Source organism: Lepidochelys olivacea (assembly GCF_965140295.1).
Source record: "Lepidochelys olivacea isolate rLepOli2 genome assembly, chromosome: 2".
NCBI classification, from domain to species: Eukaryota; Metazoa; Chordata; order Testudines; family Cheloniidae; genus Lepidochelys; species Lepidochelys olivacea.
In genome coordinates, this window is record NC_140412.1 from 243,516,353 (window position 1) to 243,532,877 (window position 16,525).

Genomic DNA, 16,525 nt, shown 5'->3' on the forward strand with positions numbered 1-16,525 from the left:
AAAGAGATCTGGGACGAGGAACCCAATGAGGGGAGAAATATAATAGAACATTTATTGCAGATGCGAGACCGGATAGCCCGGGTCACCCCTATTTTACGGTAACATTTGGAAAAGGCACAGGAGGCCCAGTGAACCTATTACAATCGCCAGGCAAAAGTCCAACAGTTCCAACCAGGGGATTGGGTGTTGGTGTTGGTACCTACAGCAGAAAGCAAGCTTTTGACCCAATGGAAGGGGCCCTGTGAGGTGGTTGAACCCGTGGGGGAAGTAACCTACAAGGTGTGGCAACCAGGACGCCGGAAACAAGAACAGATTTATCACATTAACCTCTTAAAGCCTTGGCACCAGCGAGAGGCATATATAATGGCTCAAGAGACCCCAATCCAGGGAAATAACCTGCAGGAGCAGCTCAGGATATCCACTGATCTGACACCAAACCAGAAGAAGGAGGTAACTGAGATAATCAACCAATACCAGGACGTGTTTTCAACCAAACCAGGCGGGACCACCGAAGCATATCACCACATTATCACAGACCTTGGGGGCAAAGGTAACTTTAAGGCCCTACCGGGTCCCAACCGCAAAAAGGAAGGAGATCAAGACAGAGGTAAAAAGGATGTTGGAGCTGGGAGTCACTGAAGAATCCCACAGTCAATGGTTGAGACTGATTGTGTTGGTTCCCAAACCCGATGGCACCACTAGGTTTTGTAATGACTTTCGCCAGCTGAACGAGCTATCAAAATTTGATGCATACCCCATATCGATGAGTTAGTTGACCACCTGGGTAATGCCTGATTTTTGACCACCCTTGATTTAACAAAGGGATACTGGCAGATTCCCCTTGTCAAAGAAGCAAAAGAAAAGACAGCATTCTGTGTAGCAGAGGGTCTGTTTCAATATACTGTTCTTCCTTTTCGACTGCATGGGGCACCTGCCACCTTCCAGCATCTTGTGGACAAGTTTCTGCAGCCCCATACCAGTTTTGCAGCTGCGTACCTGGATGACGTAATTATCTATACCCCTGAGTGGGAGACCCACTTGGAAAAGGTGGAAGCGGTTCTGGACACACTAAGATGGGCTGGCCTCACAGCCAACCCAGCCAAGTGTGCTATAGGGCTAGCTGAGGCTAAATACCTTGGCTACATTGTGGGACGGGGCATATTCAAGCCCCAACTAAACAAACTAGAGGCTATCCAAAATTGGCCCCGGCAGAATCGGAAAAAGCAAGTCCGGGCATTCCTGGGTGTGGTGGGGTACTACCGGCAATTTATTCCCCATTTCGCTACCAGAGCGAGTCCCCTGACAGACCTGATTAAAGCCTGGGGTCCGGACATAGTGAAGTGGACTGATGCTGCGGAGAACACATTCACGGATCTACGGACAGCCCTCTGCAGTAACCCCATGCTTATAGCCCTGCACTTCAACAAAGAATTCATTTTACAAACAGATGCATTTGAAGTAGGATTGGGAGCTGTCCTATCGCAGAAATAGCTCAGTTGGGAGAGTGTTAGACTGAAGATCTAAAGGTCCCTGGCTCAATCCCGGGTTTCAGCAGACGATTTTTCCAGAGGGAGGGATAGCTCAGTGGTTTGAGCATTGGCCTGCTAAACTGAGGGTGGTGAGTTCAATCCTTGAGGGGGCCATTTGGGGATCTGGGGCAAAAAAAATTGGGGATTGGTCCTGCTTTGAGCCAGGGGTTGGACTAGATGATCTCCTGAGGTCCAACCCTGATATTCTATGATTCTATAAGATGGTCGGAGACGAAAAACACCCAATTCTCTCCCTCAGCAGGACACTCCTCCTAAGAGAGCAGAAGTATGCCGTGGTTGAGAGTGCTTAGCTTGTGAAATGGGCGATGGAAACACTATGTTATTACCTTCTGGGACGACAGTTTACCCTTGTGACCGACCATGCAACCCTCCAGTGGATGCAGCGAAATAAGAGAAGAGAGCAAGAGTGACCAGATGGTTCCTGTCCCTACAACCTTTTCAATTCACCATACAACACCAGGCTGGAAGCCACCATGGCAATGCAAATGGCTTGTCACACGTACACTGATGTCCTAAGTTGCCCAACCCTGTGGTGTTGAGCAGAGCGGGGGGATATGTGACAGGGTCAGACCAGATGGCTACAGAAGAGTGTTAGAAGGAAGATATATTAGTCCCAGATTACGCAGGTCCATTTTCCCTGGGTAAGGTAACAAGGGCAGTTCCAGAACAAGAAGGAACTTGCTGGAACAAATTCAGGCAGGCAAGCTAATTAGGACACCTGGAGCGAATTAAGGAGCTGCTAGAATCAATTAGGGCAGGCTGGCTAATCAGGGCACCTGAGTTTAAAAAGGGACCTCACTTCAGTTTGTGGCGTGCATGCAAGGAGCTGGGAGCAAGAGGCACGAGGAGCTGAGAGTGAGAAGTGTACTGCTGGAGGACTGAGGAGTACAAGCATTATCAGACACCAGGAGGAAGATTCTGTGGTGGGGATAAAGAAGGTGTTGGGAAGAGGCCATGGGGAAGTAGCCTCGGGAGTTGTAGCTGTCGCGCAGCTGTTCCAGGAGGCACTCTAGACAGCTGCAGTCCATAGGGCTCTGGGCTGGAACCTGGAGTAGAGGGCGGGCCCGGGTCCCCCCAAACCTCCCAACTCCTGATCAGACACAGGAGGAGTTGACATGGACTGTGGGTTCCACCAGAGGGGAAGGTCTCTGAGCTGTTCCCCGACCCACATGGTGGATCAGCAGAGACTGCGGGGATTGTTCTCCTTCCTTTTTCCCATGCTGGCCAGTGATGAGGTTAGCTGAGTGAACAGCAGGTTTGAGCCACTAGCAAAAGTGGCCAAACTGAGGGCTGCCATGAATCTCTGAGGCAAGCAAATCCACCAAAAGCACAGGACTCACCAAGGCAGAGGAGGAACTGTCACAGCACATTATGGTGAAGTTAAATCAGTGGGAGAATTACTAATAAAAGGAACTGAGAAAGTTAGTGTTAGGAGAAGAATGGATTGGTTTGCTCACTAAAGGCAGCTACTCTCATTTGAAAATAAATGTTTATGTACTTTAGAGGCAATATAGTAATGAGGGAAGAGTATGATGACATTGCTGGCTCATATGTACACTTTTGTCCAGGCCTTGTGAGAGAGTGCTTCATAGTAGCACAACAAGAGTGAAGCTGCTGCAGTGTGAGTTTGATTGGAAGTTTCTGGGTAATTGGAGTAAATACAATGAAATTAAGAAATCTACTTTGAGTGCTTGCTCATGTTGATTCCATTCTAGGTGTGTGCGCGCCCACATGCGCAGTCGTCAGAGAATTTTGCCTTCGCAGTATCCATAGGGCTGGCTGTGGCACCCCCTGGAGTGCCGCACTCATGCGTCGGTATGTTAGGCGCCACTGGTCCTGCGCCCTCTCAGTTCCTTCTTTCCAAAGTGCTTTGTCTTGCCTCGCAAGAGTGTTAGCATTTTTTCTAACAGCCCATTGACTGTCTTCTTTGTATATAGTTAGTTAATTAGCTATTAAATGTTAAGTGTTAGGTGTTAGTTTAGTAGTTAGAGTCCTGGCAGGGACTTCACCCCAGAGTGGGGCATGCTCCATTCCCTGGGCTTTAAACTGTGTTCATCATGCAACAGGCCTATGCCTGTTAGTGACCCCCACAGCAGCTGTTTGAAGTGCTTGGGACAGTCCCATATAAAGGAGAAGTGCAGGATTTGTAAGAACTTTTGTCACAGAATCCAGAAAGAGTGGGTCATCCGCCTGAAAGCCTTCCTCATGGAGGCTGCACTTTGCCTGGTGTTGGAGCCTTCCCAATCAGACTCTGTGCCCAGCACCTCAGCATTGGTGTGGAGCACTCCGTCAGCACCAGGTTCCTTCTGGCACCATTCCCCCTCGCCAGTGTCCAAAAAGCAGCAAAAGAAAAGAAGCTCCCCAGCGCCATACAAGGAAGGGAAGGGGTCTCTGGGCATAGGTCCCAGTTCAGGCCATGCGCCCTTCATGGAGCTGCAACCGGGTGCCGCTGTGGTCAGACCACCTAGCCCAACTAGGGATCTGCCTCCGACTCCTGGGAGCGGTAGGGGACCCCGGCTCCTTCTGGGGCCTGCAACACCCGAGGCTGCCCAGGTGGCTAAAGACCTGATGGTCCTACTGGTACCGAATACACTGCACCTGGTGCTGGATGTGGCTAAGACCCTGCAACTCATCAAGGGTTGATCTCGGGGTCAGGTGCAGAGGAACCTCAGTCTGGTACGTTCCATGTGTCGCGATCTGGGTCTGTTGATAAACAAAGAAAAATCAACTCTGATACCAGTGCAACGGAGAAAGTTCATTGGGGCAGTCCTCGACTTCACTTGGGCCAGAGCCTTCCTCCGCAAGAGGAGCCATGATAGACCTGATCTCGTACTTGCGGGCTCACCCTCTCACCACCGCTCATATGTACCTGAGGTTGTTGGGCCACATGGCATCCTGTACTTATATGGACTGGCACACGTGGCTCCAGCTCAGGCCCCTAAAGGTGTGGTTGGTGTCAGTCTACATCCCCAACAGACACAACATAGATTGTGCAGTCAGGGTACTGGACCACATACTTTCATCACTCACATGGTGGTTAAATCCCATATCGGTGCTGGAGGGAGTCCTCTTTGTGGCCCCATCCCTGTCAGTAACCCTGATCTCCGATTCCTCGGATCTGGGATGGGGAGCCCACCTGGATGATCTCAGCACACAAGGGTGTTGGTCGAGTCACAATTGCCACTTCCACATTAATATCAGAGAGCTCAGAACGGTTCACTTGCTCTGCCAAGCTTTCCTTTCGCATCTGAGGGGTAGGGTGGTTTAGATCCTGACAGACAACACCGCTGAAATGTTCTATATTAACAAACAAGACAGAGCCCACTTGTCAGCCCTTTGCCAGGAAGGTCTTCAGCTGTGGAACTTTTGTTTTCATCATGCCATTCATCTCGTAGCCATGCATCTCCCTGGGGCCAGGACACATTGCCAGTTCACCTCAGTAGGATCTTCTCGTCTCGCCAAGAATGGTCACTCCACCCGGAGGTGGTCAGTGTCATCTCCCAAATGTGGGGGACTCCCCGGATAGACTTGTTTGCATCCATGCAGAAGAAGAAGTGCCACGTTTTCTGCTTGATTTGGGGGATCGACAGAGTCTCTCTGTCAGACGCCTTTCTGCTACCGTGGTCGTGGGCACTCATGTATGCCTTCCCTCCAGTGCCATTAATCCACAGAGTCCTCATGAAAATCAAACAGGACAGGGCAAAAGTGATCCTCATAGTGCTGGCTTGGCCGCACCAGCACTAGTTCAGCCCGCTGCTGGACCTCTTGATGGATGCCCTGCTATAGTTGTTGCTTCAGCCGGACCTGATGTCACAGAGCCATGGCAGTCTTCTGCTCCCCAACCTGGCAACGCTGCACCCGATAGGTTGGCTGCTGCATATGGAGGAGCAGGAATGATCGGCCCATGTCCAACAAGTCCTGTTGGGCAGCAGAAAACTCTCCACCAGGGTGACCTACCTGGCCAAACGGAAGCAGTTCACGTGCTGGGCATTGGACCAAGGTATTCAGCCTGAACAAACCTCACTGCAGTTAATCCTGGACTACTTCCTGCATCTCAAGCTCCAAAGTCTGTCTCTTTCATCTACTAAGGTCCAGTTGGCCGTTATTTCCCCCCTTCCATCCCCCGTTCCAGGGTAGGTCGGTCTTAGCTCATGACTTGACAGTCCAATTTCTAAAAGTTCTGAAGCAACTCTACCACTCACATCTGGGACCCAGTCCCTCCATGGGACTTAAATCTCATGCTGTCTAGGCTCATTGGCTCCCTCTTCAAACCTTTGGCATCCTGTTCCCTCTTTCTCCTCTCATGGAAGGTCTTAGCAATAACATCTGCCTTCAGGGTCTCTGAGATTAGGGCACTTACCTCAGAGCCGCCCTACACTATGTTCTACAAGTACAAGGCCCAGAAAGCAGCCTCATTCTCAAAAGTATAACATTTGTACTCATGGAGTATTGGAGGCTCAGGGCATTGCTAGTCCTTCCTCATTCAGCAAGGATTGTTCCCATCTAATGGATGTTTGGTAGTCCCATATGATAAGAGATTAGTGAGTCCCAGTTTGAGTTCCCATGTCACAAACTCATCACTATGTTTTGCACTACATTGTAAGCTCTTTTCGGCAGAGACTGTGTCTTACCATGTTTTTGTACAGTACCTAGCACAATGGGGCCCTGGTCTCAACTGGATCTTCTAGGAAAATCTCCAGCCAGGGGAACAAATACTCACAATAAATTTGTAGAAGTTGGCAGTTCTATAATTGTCACACACGTTGGGGGTGAGCAGAAAGAGTTGAAAAATTAGAAGGCAGTCCAAAATATATGATTTACACTTCTTTTAAAAATCTCTTGATTTTTGGTCTAATTTCACTATTTTTAGGGATTCTGGCTCATGATTTTTGGAACTGGCAATACTAAGATTATGAAATAATTTCCATCAGACTTTGCTGTCAGTGTCTTTGAGACTGATTTGCAAGTAAATCTGTGATGAGTGTGGTTTGTTAATTAGGAAAATATGTAAATTGGAATAAACCAAAGCTAGGCTACAGAAATATGAAAGGATGCTTTATCATCAAAAAGAGGTTTTTTTGGGTTGCAGTTTTAGTGAGCTGTTCCAGGACAAAGCATGTTAATGACAGAGGTAGGCCAGTGAGGTCATTGTGATGTCAGTGTTCCTTCTTGTAATCCTGCACATGCTTGCTAGTTTGAAACATTTCATGCTGGGCTGTGATAGAGCAACAAGAGAATCTCATATGCAAAAGCTGATCATGGCCGTAACAGGAGATGAAACAGGTAGGAGGAATCTCTTGTCAGGGTCTTTGAAATAGCAGGTTCTATACTTTATTTGGAAATCCAGAAAAGATTTCATAGTTAGCAGTATGTGGAACTTGTTTTTAGAACTTGTTGAAGTAGCTCTTTAATTTTACAGTGTAAAGTTGCACAAATTGGTGCCAATTATTTTTATTCCCCATTAGCTAATGCAGCATTTTAGTGTAAATTAACCATTTTTAACAGTACTCTTTAGTGTATCTTTGTTGTTGCATTGCAGCAGTCTCTTTTCTTTATAAATGATAGGTGCAGCTGGTCTGTTGCTTTTTGGTTGGGCAATAAATAAACTATCGCGTCAGATTATTTTAGCCTGTCAAAACTAAAGTGCAGCTGTAAGTGAAAGATGTGCACTGTTCCAGTTATATAAATAAGCGTTTACTATTCATTACTAAAGAAAATAGGGAGCACAAATGCATCTGAAAGAGCTGTAGTGTTGAGTGTTGTAATGCCTACTTGTTTTTTTCCTCCTCTGTTTAAAATGGTCTGTTCCTCAGCTAATTGAGTTCAAAGAGCTGACGTCATTAGATTTCCTGGAATCGTGTTGCAGTAGGGAACTGGAAAAGTTAAACTTCAAACAAGATACACATTGACGTCAGCTCCGAGTCATGCTGTGATTTAGTCAGTTCCTTTCTGCTTCATCAACCGCTGCGGAGTTGTAATGTTATCTAGTTTGCAGCCTGTATCTACGTTCTGCACTTAGCTGAGTAAAGTTATTTCATATACTTTGTTTTATTACTCCAAAAGTGTAAGTATCTTCTCTAGGTCCACACTTTAGGTTCCTGTGCTCACACAGACAACTATTCAGGAGCTAACTAGAAAGCTTATGGGGGAAAAGTTAAAAACGCTTCTAATAAGGTAGTTACTGCTATGCCTCACAAGGGGGGAGGGATATATAGCCTGTCATTCTTTTTCCTGGATAGTTCTTTATAAGAACTTGACTCTGCCTCCTCTCTAGTGCTCAGCAAGAGAATATTTTTTCAACAGCCTGTTTTTAAAGGGATTTTTATTAGTATGTTGGTCTTATTAAATTGTCCAGTTAAGGTTGATTTACAAGGTAAGATAAAATAGTAATTTTTTAGTAATTCAGTCATTTTATAAATTATGTGCCTGAACTCAGATACAGCCCAATGCTTTCAATGACTGCTTTTTACCCAGTTTGCTTAACTAATTTTGCTTAATCTTAAGGAGAAAGTGACTTGCCTGGGGAAATGCAGTAATAGCATGGATCAGCCATTAGGACTATCCTGGTTCCCAATCTTTGGCTGTTATCAATACGTACCAGAGACCTTAGTGTTTGATTTGAGTTTGGTCTGTCTTGTGAAAAGAATTTACAATAACAGTCTACATTACGTTTCTTTATAAAGTCATAATGAATATTACTGTATTTCCTTAAGATAAGTGAATTGAGCACATACTTTTATTGTGAATCACATTTTTCTGGGATTTTGTTCAGGAAGAAACAGAACACTGTGGCTGTAATTCTTCCCTCTCTAATAAAATCCTGCAGTCTGATTTGTACGGTAGACAAAACTCTTACACTTGCATAGAGTACCATTAAAGACAACGAGATTTCACATGTTTGCAGGGGTCCATCTGCATTGATCAGATTATATTATTTCTTTTGTCCTTTAGGTTGTTGAAATAGTCTCACTGACTCATATTCAATATGATGCTTTGACTTTCTCGGTGATCATACCTGCCATGGAAGTCACCAATAGAATACATGGTGGAGTATCATATAGAGCAGGAGCTGGTGAATCTCTACCACAGGGGGACCAGAAAGACGAAAACAGATTAGTTTAAAGTAAATAATAAACTGAATGACCTTCTTTATTTTGAGGCTTTCCACTTTCACTCTTCCAGTGTTTAATGGATCATCATTATTATTTTATTAGTTATTGCAGGTATCTGTAACACATCCATCACTATGGAATCTGAGCACATTTCACATAGGTTTGAATGGTACCAGACATCAGCATTTCTAAAACATCTCAGTCTTCCTATTAAAGCTTTTCATAATCCATCCCTACCTAAATTTTAAACCTTGCCTTGTGTCCCCTCTTAACCATTTCACTCTGACAGTGAGTCCAGTCTCAATACACAATTTCATTTCTCCCTTCGTGGCTCTGTGCATTTTTCTATATCATCTCAGGAGTAGTAGGTAATGCTGCTCATACCAGCTTTCCAAGTATAATCCTGTCTTTGCTCAAGTTCCTCTTAAAAACCCATTTTTTTGTGAGTCTCACAAGAAGCATGTTTTTTATTTATAATTAAAACACAACCACCACCCCACTCCAAACCAAATAAAGCCATCCCATCCTCTGAATTTCCCAGTGTGTCCCATCCCTTGGGTCTCCCTTTTAGATTATGATATCTTTGGGGACAGGAACTATATTTATTATTGTGCAGTGTATAGCACCAAAGGCTCTTGATGTGAAACAAATAATAATAAAGAATAGAAAAACAGGTGGATATACTTTACATGTACATCTCTTTATGTCACTTTTTGCAGCTTGTCTTTAAGGAAAATGGCAATTTCCTTTCTGGTCAATTCTAATTTTTTGAGACATTATATAAAATGGTTTGCAGATAGAAATAATCACAGCTCAAATGTAATTTCACTCAGTAAAGTACTTTGAAGACATTTACTCTCCTGCACATCACATTATTCTGTTATAGAGTGATGTGAACTAAAAAATGTTGAGGCTTTGTCTGAGTTTTGGTGTAATGATCCGATTGCTAGCTTTGCTGGATCAAAAGAATTGTTTTCCTCTAACATCATGCTTTTAGAACTCACTGGCATCTATTTGTTAGGTAGGGAAAGACATTATGCTGACCTGGTCAAGGCATTATTATCATTATTTATTTGAATTACACTAGCATCCTCTAGAGGCCCCAACTGAGATAAGGGCTCAATTGTGCTAGAGCCTTGTGTATATATACATAGGGGCAGTGTGTTCGCTGGAGGAGAAAAGGGTGTTTTTGTCTTGCGTTAGCTGATATGAGTTAAAATCCTGGTGAAATAAAAGGCAGTTTATAGTTTACAGGCATTAACAGGTGATCTTAAAGACTATGGGGAAGCCTAGGATTATCTGCAAATTCAAGTAAAAATTACAAACATTCTTGTCTTCACTAGGATTTTGACGCATGCTAGTTAACTAAGATGACACCTTTTTCCTAATGAAGATGCATCCAGTGAAAGTCAATCCCTGCCCTAAAGAGTTACAATCTAAATAAACATGACAAATATAGTGTAGGACCACAGAAGTATTACTCCATTTTAGAAATGGTGAACTGAAACAAAATCCATGTGCTTAAGTATCTCGCCAAATCAGGAGCTAAGTGACTTGTCATTGGTCACACAGGGAGACCAATACTGAGCCTAGATCTCTTGAATGCCAATCTGTCCAGTGCCTTACATACAAGGCCATCCTCTCTTGCTTGAATGTGACCTATGTCCAGTGAATTTTGGTGTGGTCTTCCTAGGAGTCTATTATTTTAAATCTATTTTTCTCCCATTTCACAATTTCTGAGTACTGCTTTAGAAGATCCACTGGTGTGAAAAGATGTGGAAGAAGCCTGTAAGAAGGGTAATTATTTATTCATTTAGTTTTTTCTATATTTTCCTCCATATAACTGACTTCTCTATCTTCCCAACCTGTCTCTCTCTCTCTCTCTCTCCCAAAAGAGTGGAGTGTTGGGAGGGAGTTTTACCTTTTGTTTTGTGTTTAACCCATTTCTGAATTTCACTGACTGTTCCATTATTTGGGTACTGGAATTACTTTTTTTAAGGAAACGCAGTACAAAATTTAATGAGATGTAATAACACCTGAAATTTGATCTTCTGTATTCATCTGCTGTGATGAGGGAAAGTTATGCTCTTTGGTCTGCAATGATATAGAAAACATATCAAAATTAATAGGCAAGAACTTGCTCTTATTTTTAAGTGTGAGACACTCAACATTTAAATGTATATTAATTTTAAATGTTAGACATGCCACATACATTAAGACTTACCCAGCTTTAATGACATTTTAAAGGTTGCCTCTCTCATGAAAGTAGCAAAAGAACATCTTAGAAATGAATGAAAAATTAGAGAAACTAAGAAAACAAAGAGAGAGCTCAGAAAGGGACTGGTTCCAAGTTAAAAACATAAAACTACTTTTAAAATGTGTTGTGTAACTAATGTGTTACAAAGTAGATAGAAGAATGTCTTAGTTGTATTTGTTAGCTTTTGTGTCACCACATCACAAGCCTATGAAATGTTTGATATAATAGAGATCCTGATTAACGTGTCAGACATTTGTTATTTCAGTTAGATTTTGACAGCTTAAGTTTATATAAAGTAAAAAACGTTCTTCTTTAATACAGCTGCCACTGGAGATATGCCATCTTACCAGATACGAACTCCCACCACAGCTTTGCCTCAGGGAGTGGTAATGGCAGCTTCACCAGGAACTTTGCATAGCCCTCAGCAGCTAGCAGAAGAGGCAACACGCAAAAGGGAACTGAGACTTATGAAAAATAGGTAAGAGTGTGTAACTGTAATATAATTATTAGTTACGGCGGCAAAGTGCAAATGTCAGCTACGATTAATCTTCTCCAAAGGAAAGTATTATAATAAATTCTTATTCTTAAGGTATTGTGGCCCATGATTTGATGGAGGGAGAGCAGAACATTCTTAGCTGTTAAACCACCAAGTGTGTACCTACATAGAACTGATGTATAATGGCCAGTAATTACCTAAACCATAAGTTGCTTTTCTTCCACTGAGTCATGAGGAACACCCTTTCCTGCAAAACTGTGTTACTAAATCTAAGCTTTCATTGAAAAATATATTTCTAGCCTTCATGACTGTGAAAATCAGTTTCAATCTTAACTGATCAGAAAGCAATGCAGTGTTGTCTTCCCGAGTCTACAGAGAGCCTGAAACAATAATTCTCAAATCAAAGGCATGAGCTGTCCGACTCATCCCCATGGACTTTTAACACTGAAATATAATTATGACAATTTAAATATTAGTGTTAACTTTTTCATTGCCAGTCATATTTTGTAGAGGTATCCAGCTAGTGTACTTATCACATAGTTATGTTACCTACACTTCTTCAGGAGCCAAAAAGCCCCAGCAATCGTCCACCCCTTTGTTGCTGTTAAATATATCTAAATATAAGATTTCAACATTACATTTACAGTTCTATTCTTTAGTATACATGTATAAACACATTTCCCTCTGATCTTCTCTCAGAGATGATTTCCTAGCTTTTTCTTTGAGTGCTTGTCCATTCCAACCAGGTGTGCATGCGCCACATGCACAGTTGCCGGAAATTTTTCCCCGTCGGGTCGGCTGTGGAGCCCTCTGGAGTGGCGCCTTCATGGCACTCAATATATGAACCTGCCAACCCAGCCCCTCCTCAGTTCCTTCTTACCACCTGTGATGGTTGTCGGAACTGCAAGTGGCTTGCTTACAAGTTCTCCTTGCTTCCCCTAGCTTTATAGTGTAGTTTACCTTAGTAGTTGTTCTAGTTTTATTAGTTGCTAGTAGTTCTGTTAGGAATGGGGAGTTTCCCCTCCATCCCAACCTTTCCCCTTGGGGACCTCGGGGCATGCCTTGATCCCTGGGGTTCAAGCCATGCAAGTCCTGCAATAAGCCCATGCCAACAGGCGACCCCCATGATGCTTCTTTAAAGTGTCTGGGGGAGGCTCACCAAGCCGATAGGTGCAGGATTTGCAAGGGTTTTCAACCCAGGACCAAAAAAGAGTGGGATTTCAGGTTGAAACACTCCTCATGGAGGCGGCTCTTAAATTGCAGCCCGCCTTGGCACGGCAGGAGCCAACACCGAGCTCCTCAGTGCAGAGCACACCAGCATCGGCGACAGAATTGGCACTGCAGAAGATCTCCGAGCAAACAGAGACTTGTGGCACCACGCTGATCCCCCGTGCCTAAGACTGTGGGAACTGCCCAGCACCGGTCCCACTCTCCAGCACTTCAGAAGAAGCACGCCAAGCAGGGTAGAGGCGGATCTCCTGTGAGACCCTCCCCTGTGGTCTTTGCCAATGGGACGTGTCCCAGAGAGGAACACCCGGCCCTGAGACCCTTGGAGTCAGCTTTGGGAACTTCAGACACGCAAGGAGTACTGTTGAGCCCAGGACCGTTGGACTCCCCAATCCACATGGTGGAGGAGGTGGGGCTGCCGTCCACTCAGGACACCTTCAAGGCTGCGCAGTTTCCGACTCTCTGTAACAAGCCCCCGGCACCACCGATGGTGCTACCCTCCTGTGGCAAACCAACAATGATGTGTTTGGCCGCATCACCAGGTCAGCAATCCCTAGCACTGGAAGCGGGTGCCGCTCGGAGTCCCGGTGCTGGTCCCTGGATCGTCAGAGTCCCACTCCCAGCACCAGTCATCATTGCATCACCGATCTGCGCGATACAGATCGAGGTCTCAGCACAGCTCCCCTTCCACGTGGCACCACTCACCTGGCCAGCTCCGAATGGCACTGCCATGGCCCTCTAGATACCGGTCCCCATCCTCAGTATCAGACATGGGGTCTGGCTACTCACACCGGAGCCAGCACCGCTCAACATATCGACGGCCTGATGTGGGTACAATACCATGGCCGCCCCAATTGCAAGGACCGGCACAGTGGCCTTTTTGGACCCCCTGGGCATATCACCAGTCCCCAGGGTACCTTGTCCAAGGGCTCCCAGTCGGTGGCATCTGAGCCCAGGCTCCCGTGCCCAGAGGTGCTGAAGGGATTCCGGTTACAACATCTTCACCAACACAGACCCCTGCCCCTACGGTGAAACAGGGGATTATCGACCCAGAACAGCAGGTCAATCAGCAGGTCCCCATGGACCAGCAGGCCCTAGATGACCTGGTTCCCCCACCTGCATCCCCCTCTTCCCCAGATGAGGCGGTAGTGGGAACTTTTGTCTCAGGACCACCACCCATAGATAATCGCGCCCACCAGGATCTACTCCACAGGGTGGCGCTCAACATGGGCTTGCAAGCCAAGGAGGTGGTGGAACAGGAGGACCCAATGGTGGGCATTTTGGCCCCAGAAGGTCCATCCCGAGTAGCACTGCCACTCATTAGGACCATTCAAAACAACATCAGAACTGTGTGGCAGATCACAGCCTCCATCCCTCCAGGGGCCAAGGGAGTAGAATGCAAGTACTTTGTTCCCTCCCAGGATTACGAGTATCTATACTTCCACCCACAGCCCTGCTACTTGGTGATGTCTGCGGTCAATGAACGTGAAAGGCAGGGGCAGCAGGGACCCATGCCTAAGTCCAAGGACTCTAAAAAAAACTAGACTTTTTTGGTAGAAAGGTCTACACCACGGGGGGCCTACAGCTCAGGATCACTAATCAGCTGGCAGTCCTGAGCAGATATAATTTTAACTCATGGAACTCCATGCTCAAATTTAAGGAGCTAATACCATTGGAGTCCAGAGACGAGTTTGGGGCCATTGTGGAGGAGGGCAAGACAATGGCACAGACCTCTTTACAGGCCTGACTGGACGCTGCTGACTCAGCAGCGCGTACCTTGTCCTCTGGCATAGCCATGAGGAGGACCTCATGGCTTCAAGTTTCAGGCCTACACCTCGAGGTCCAACAGACTCTGCAAGACCTGCCCTTTAATGGGACAAGATTATTCACGGAGCAAACAGACTCCAGGCTACACAACCTAGAGGATTCGAGGGCAATGATGAAGTCGCTGGGGATGCATACCCCAGCTACTCAGCGAAAACACTTTTAAACCTCAGCCCCTTCAACGTCCTTACCAACCTTGCCCTAGGCAAGACTTTTCTATAAGGCGAGGTAGGAACAGCAGGCATAAGCCACCCCAGCCCGCATCTCCAAGCAGGCCTTTTGAAGGTGCACCCGGGGACGACGTGCCAGACTGTATATCGGATCCTCAACTCTGCTTTCGGAATCATCTATCCCACTTCTACTGTGCATGATCCCAAATAACATTGGACCACTGGGTTGTCCACATGGTAGAAGTGGGATATTCTCTCCAATTGTGCTCCTCCCCTCCCTTCCACCCCCCTTCCCCTTCAGGGACCCTTCTCACGAGCAGCTTCTTGTCCAGGAGGTGCAATCACTCCTCGCCATAGAAGCAGTGGAAGAGGTTCCTCAGGAGCTAAGGGGCAAGGGGTTCTACTCCCGCTATTTCCTAATCCCCAAGGCAAAGGGGGGTGTCAGACCCATTCTAGACCTGTGTGGCCTCAACAGGTTCATGGTGAAGTGGAAGTTATGCATGGTCTTCCTGAGCACTATTATTCCTTCCCTGGATCCGGGAGACTTGTATGTTGCCCTAGACATGAAAGATGCATACTTTCACATAGCTGTTCGGCCGGCGTACAGACAATTTCTGTGGTTTGTAGCCAGACACAAACACTATCAGTTCATGGTCTTCCCCTTCGGTCTGTCGACAGCATCTCAAGTGTTCAGCAAGTGTCTGTTGGTTGTAGCAGCCTTTCTCCGCATGAGGCAGGTGCAGGTATCTCCCTACCTTGACGACTGGCTAATCAGGGAGCACACCAGCCAGCAGGTGGAGTCTCAAGTCCGACTAGTCAGAGCAATTTTCAAGAGGCTGGGTCTCCTGCTCAACATGAACAAGTCAACCTTGTCACCAACTCAAAGAATAGAATTAATCGGTGCAGTGTTGGACTTGGTGCAGGCAAGGGCGCTCCTGCCAGAGACCCCATTTCAGACCATGACAGATATTATCCAAAGCCTCAGATGGTACCCAACCACTATCGCAAGTGGATGCCTGAGTCTCCTCAGCCACATAGCAGCCTGCACTTATGTGGTTCGGCATGCCAGACTGAGGCTCAGACCACTTCAAGCATGGCTCACATCTGTATACTGCCTGGGGCACAATAGCCTGGAATCTGTGGTCATGGTGCCAGACCAAGTACTCGAGTCCTTCCAGTGGTGGCTCAACCCTTGCACAGTCTGCAAGGGAGTCCCCTTCAACAGCCCCCAGCCCTCCTTGTCCCTAGTAAGGGACGCATCAGCTCTGGGTTGCAGGGGTGCATCTGGGAGAGCTCCAGACACAAGAATTATGGTTGCAGGATGAGCTCTCCCTGCATATCAATATCAGAGAGCTCAGAGCAGTATGGCTAGCATGCCAAACCTTTCTATTCTAGCTCCAAAGCCACTGTGTGTTGTTAATGACGGACAACACCACGGCCATGTTTTACATCAACAAGCAAGGTGGAGCCCACTCTTCCCCCCTATGTCAGGAGGCCCTTCAGCTATGGGAGTTCTGTATAGCCCACTCCATTCACCTGAAGGAGTTCTGTCTCCCAGGTGTGCAGAATGAACTAGCAGACCACCTCAGAGGATCCTTTCACAATCATGAGTGGGCCATCGATCCCGATGACATATATTCCATCTTCCAAAAGTGGGGTTTTCCCCAGATCTATCTGTTTGCCATCCGGAGCAACAGGTGGTGCCCCATGTTCTTCTCCTTTCAGAAACACAGCCCAGGTTCGATCTTGGATGTGTTCCTGCTCCCCTGGGGAGACCGTCTCAATATGCTTTCCACCATTCCCACTCGTGCACAGAGTACTGCTGAAAATCCGCAGAGACAGAGCTGTAGTAATTCTGCTGGCCCCAGCATGGCCCTGCCAGCATTGGT

The 16,525-nt window shown here is 46.2% G+C and overlaps 1 protein-coding gene across 10 annotated transcripts in view; it reads left to right on the forward strand.

Annotated features, from left to right (window-relative positions):
* Nucleotides 1-16,525, forward strand: part of CREM (cAMP responsive element modulator) — a 73,717-nt gene that overhangs the window by 52,141 nt on the left and 5,051 nt on the right. For 6 of the 10 annotated variants that reach the window (XM_084619561.1, XM_084619559.1, XM_084619560.1 and 3 more), the window contains one exon: nucleotides 11,241-11,397. In XM_084619561.1, the coding sequence (XP_084475687.1) occupies nucleotides 11,241-11,397 (157 nt within the window). Of the gene's footprint in view, nucleotides 1-6,698; nucleotides 6,834-10,403; nucleotides 10,460-11,240; nucleotides 11,398-16,525 lie in introns of those variants that run through there. The other 4 variants (XM_084619567.1, XM_084619564.1, XM_084619563.1 and 1 more) reach the window with 4 other exon arrangements.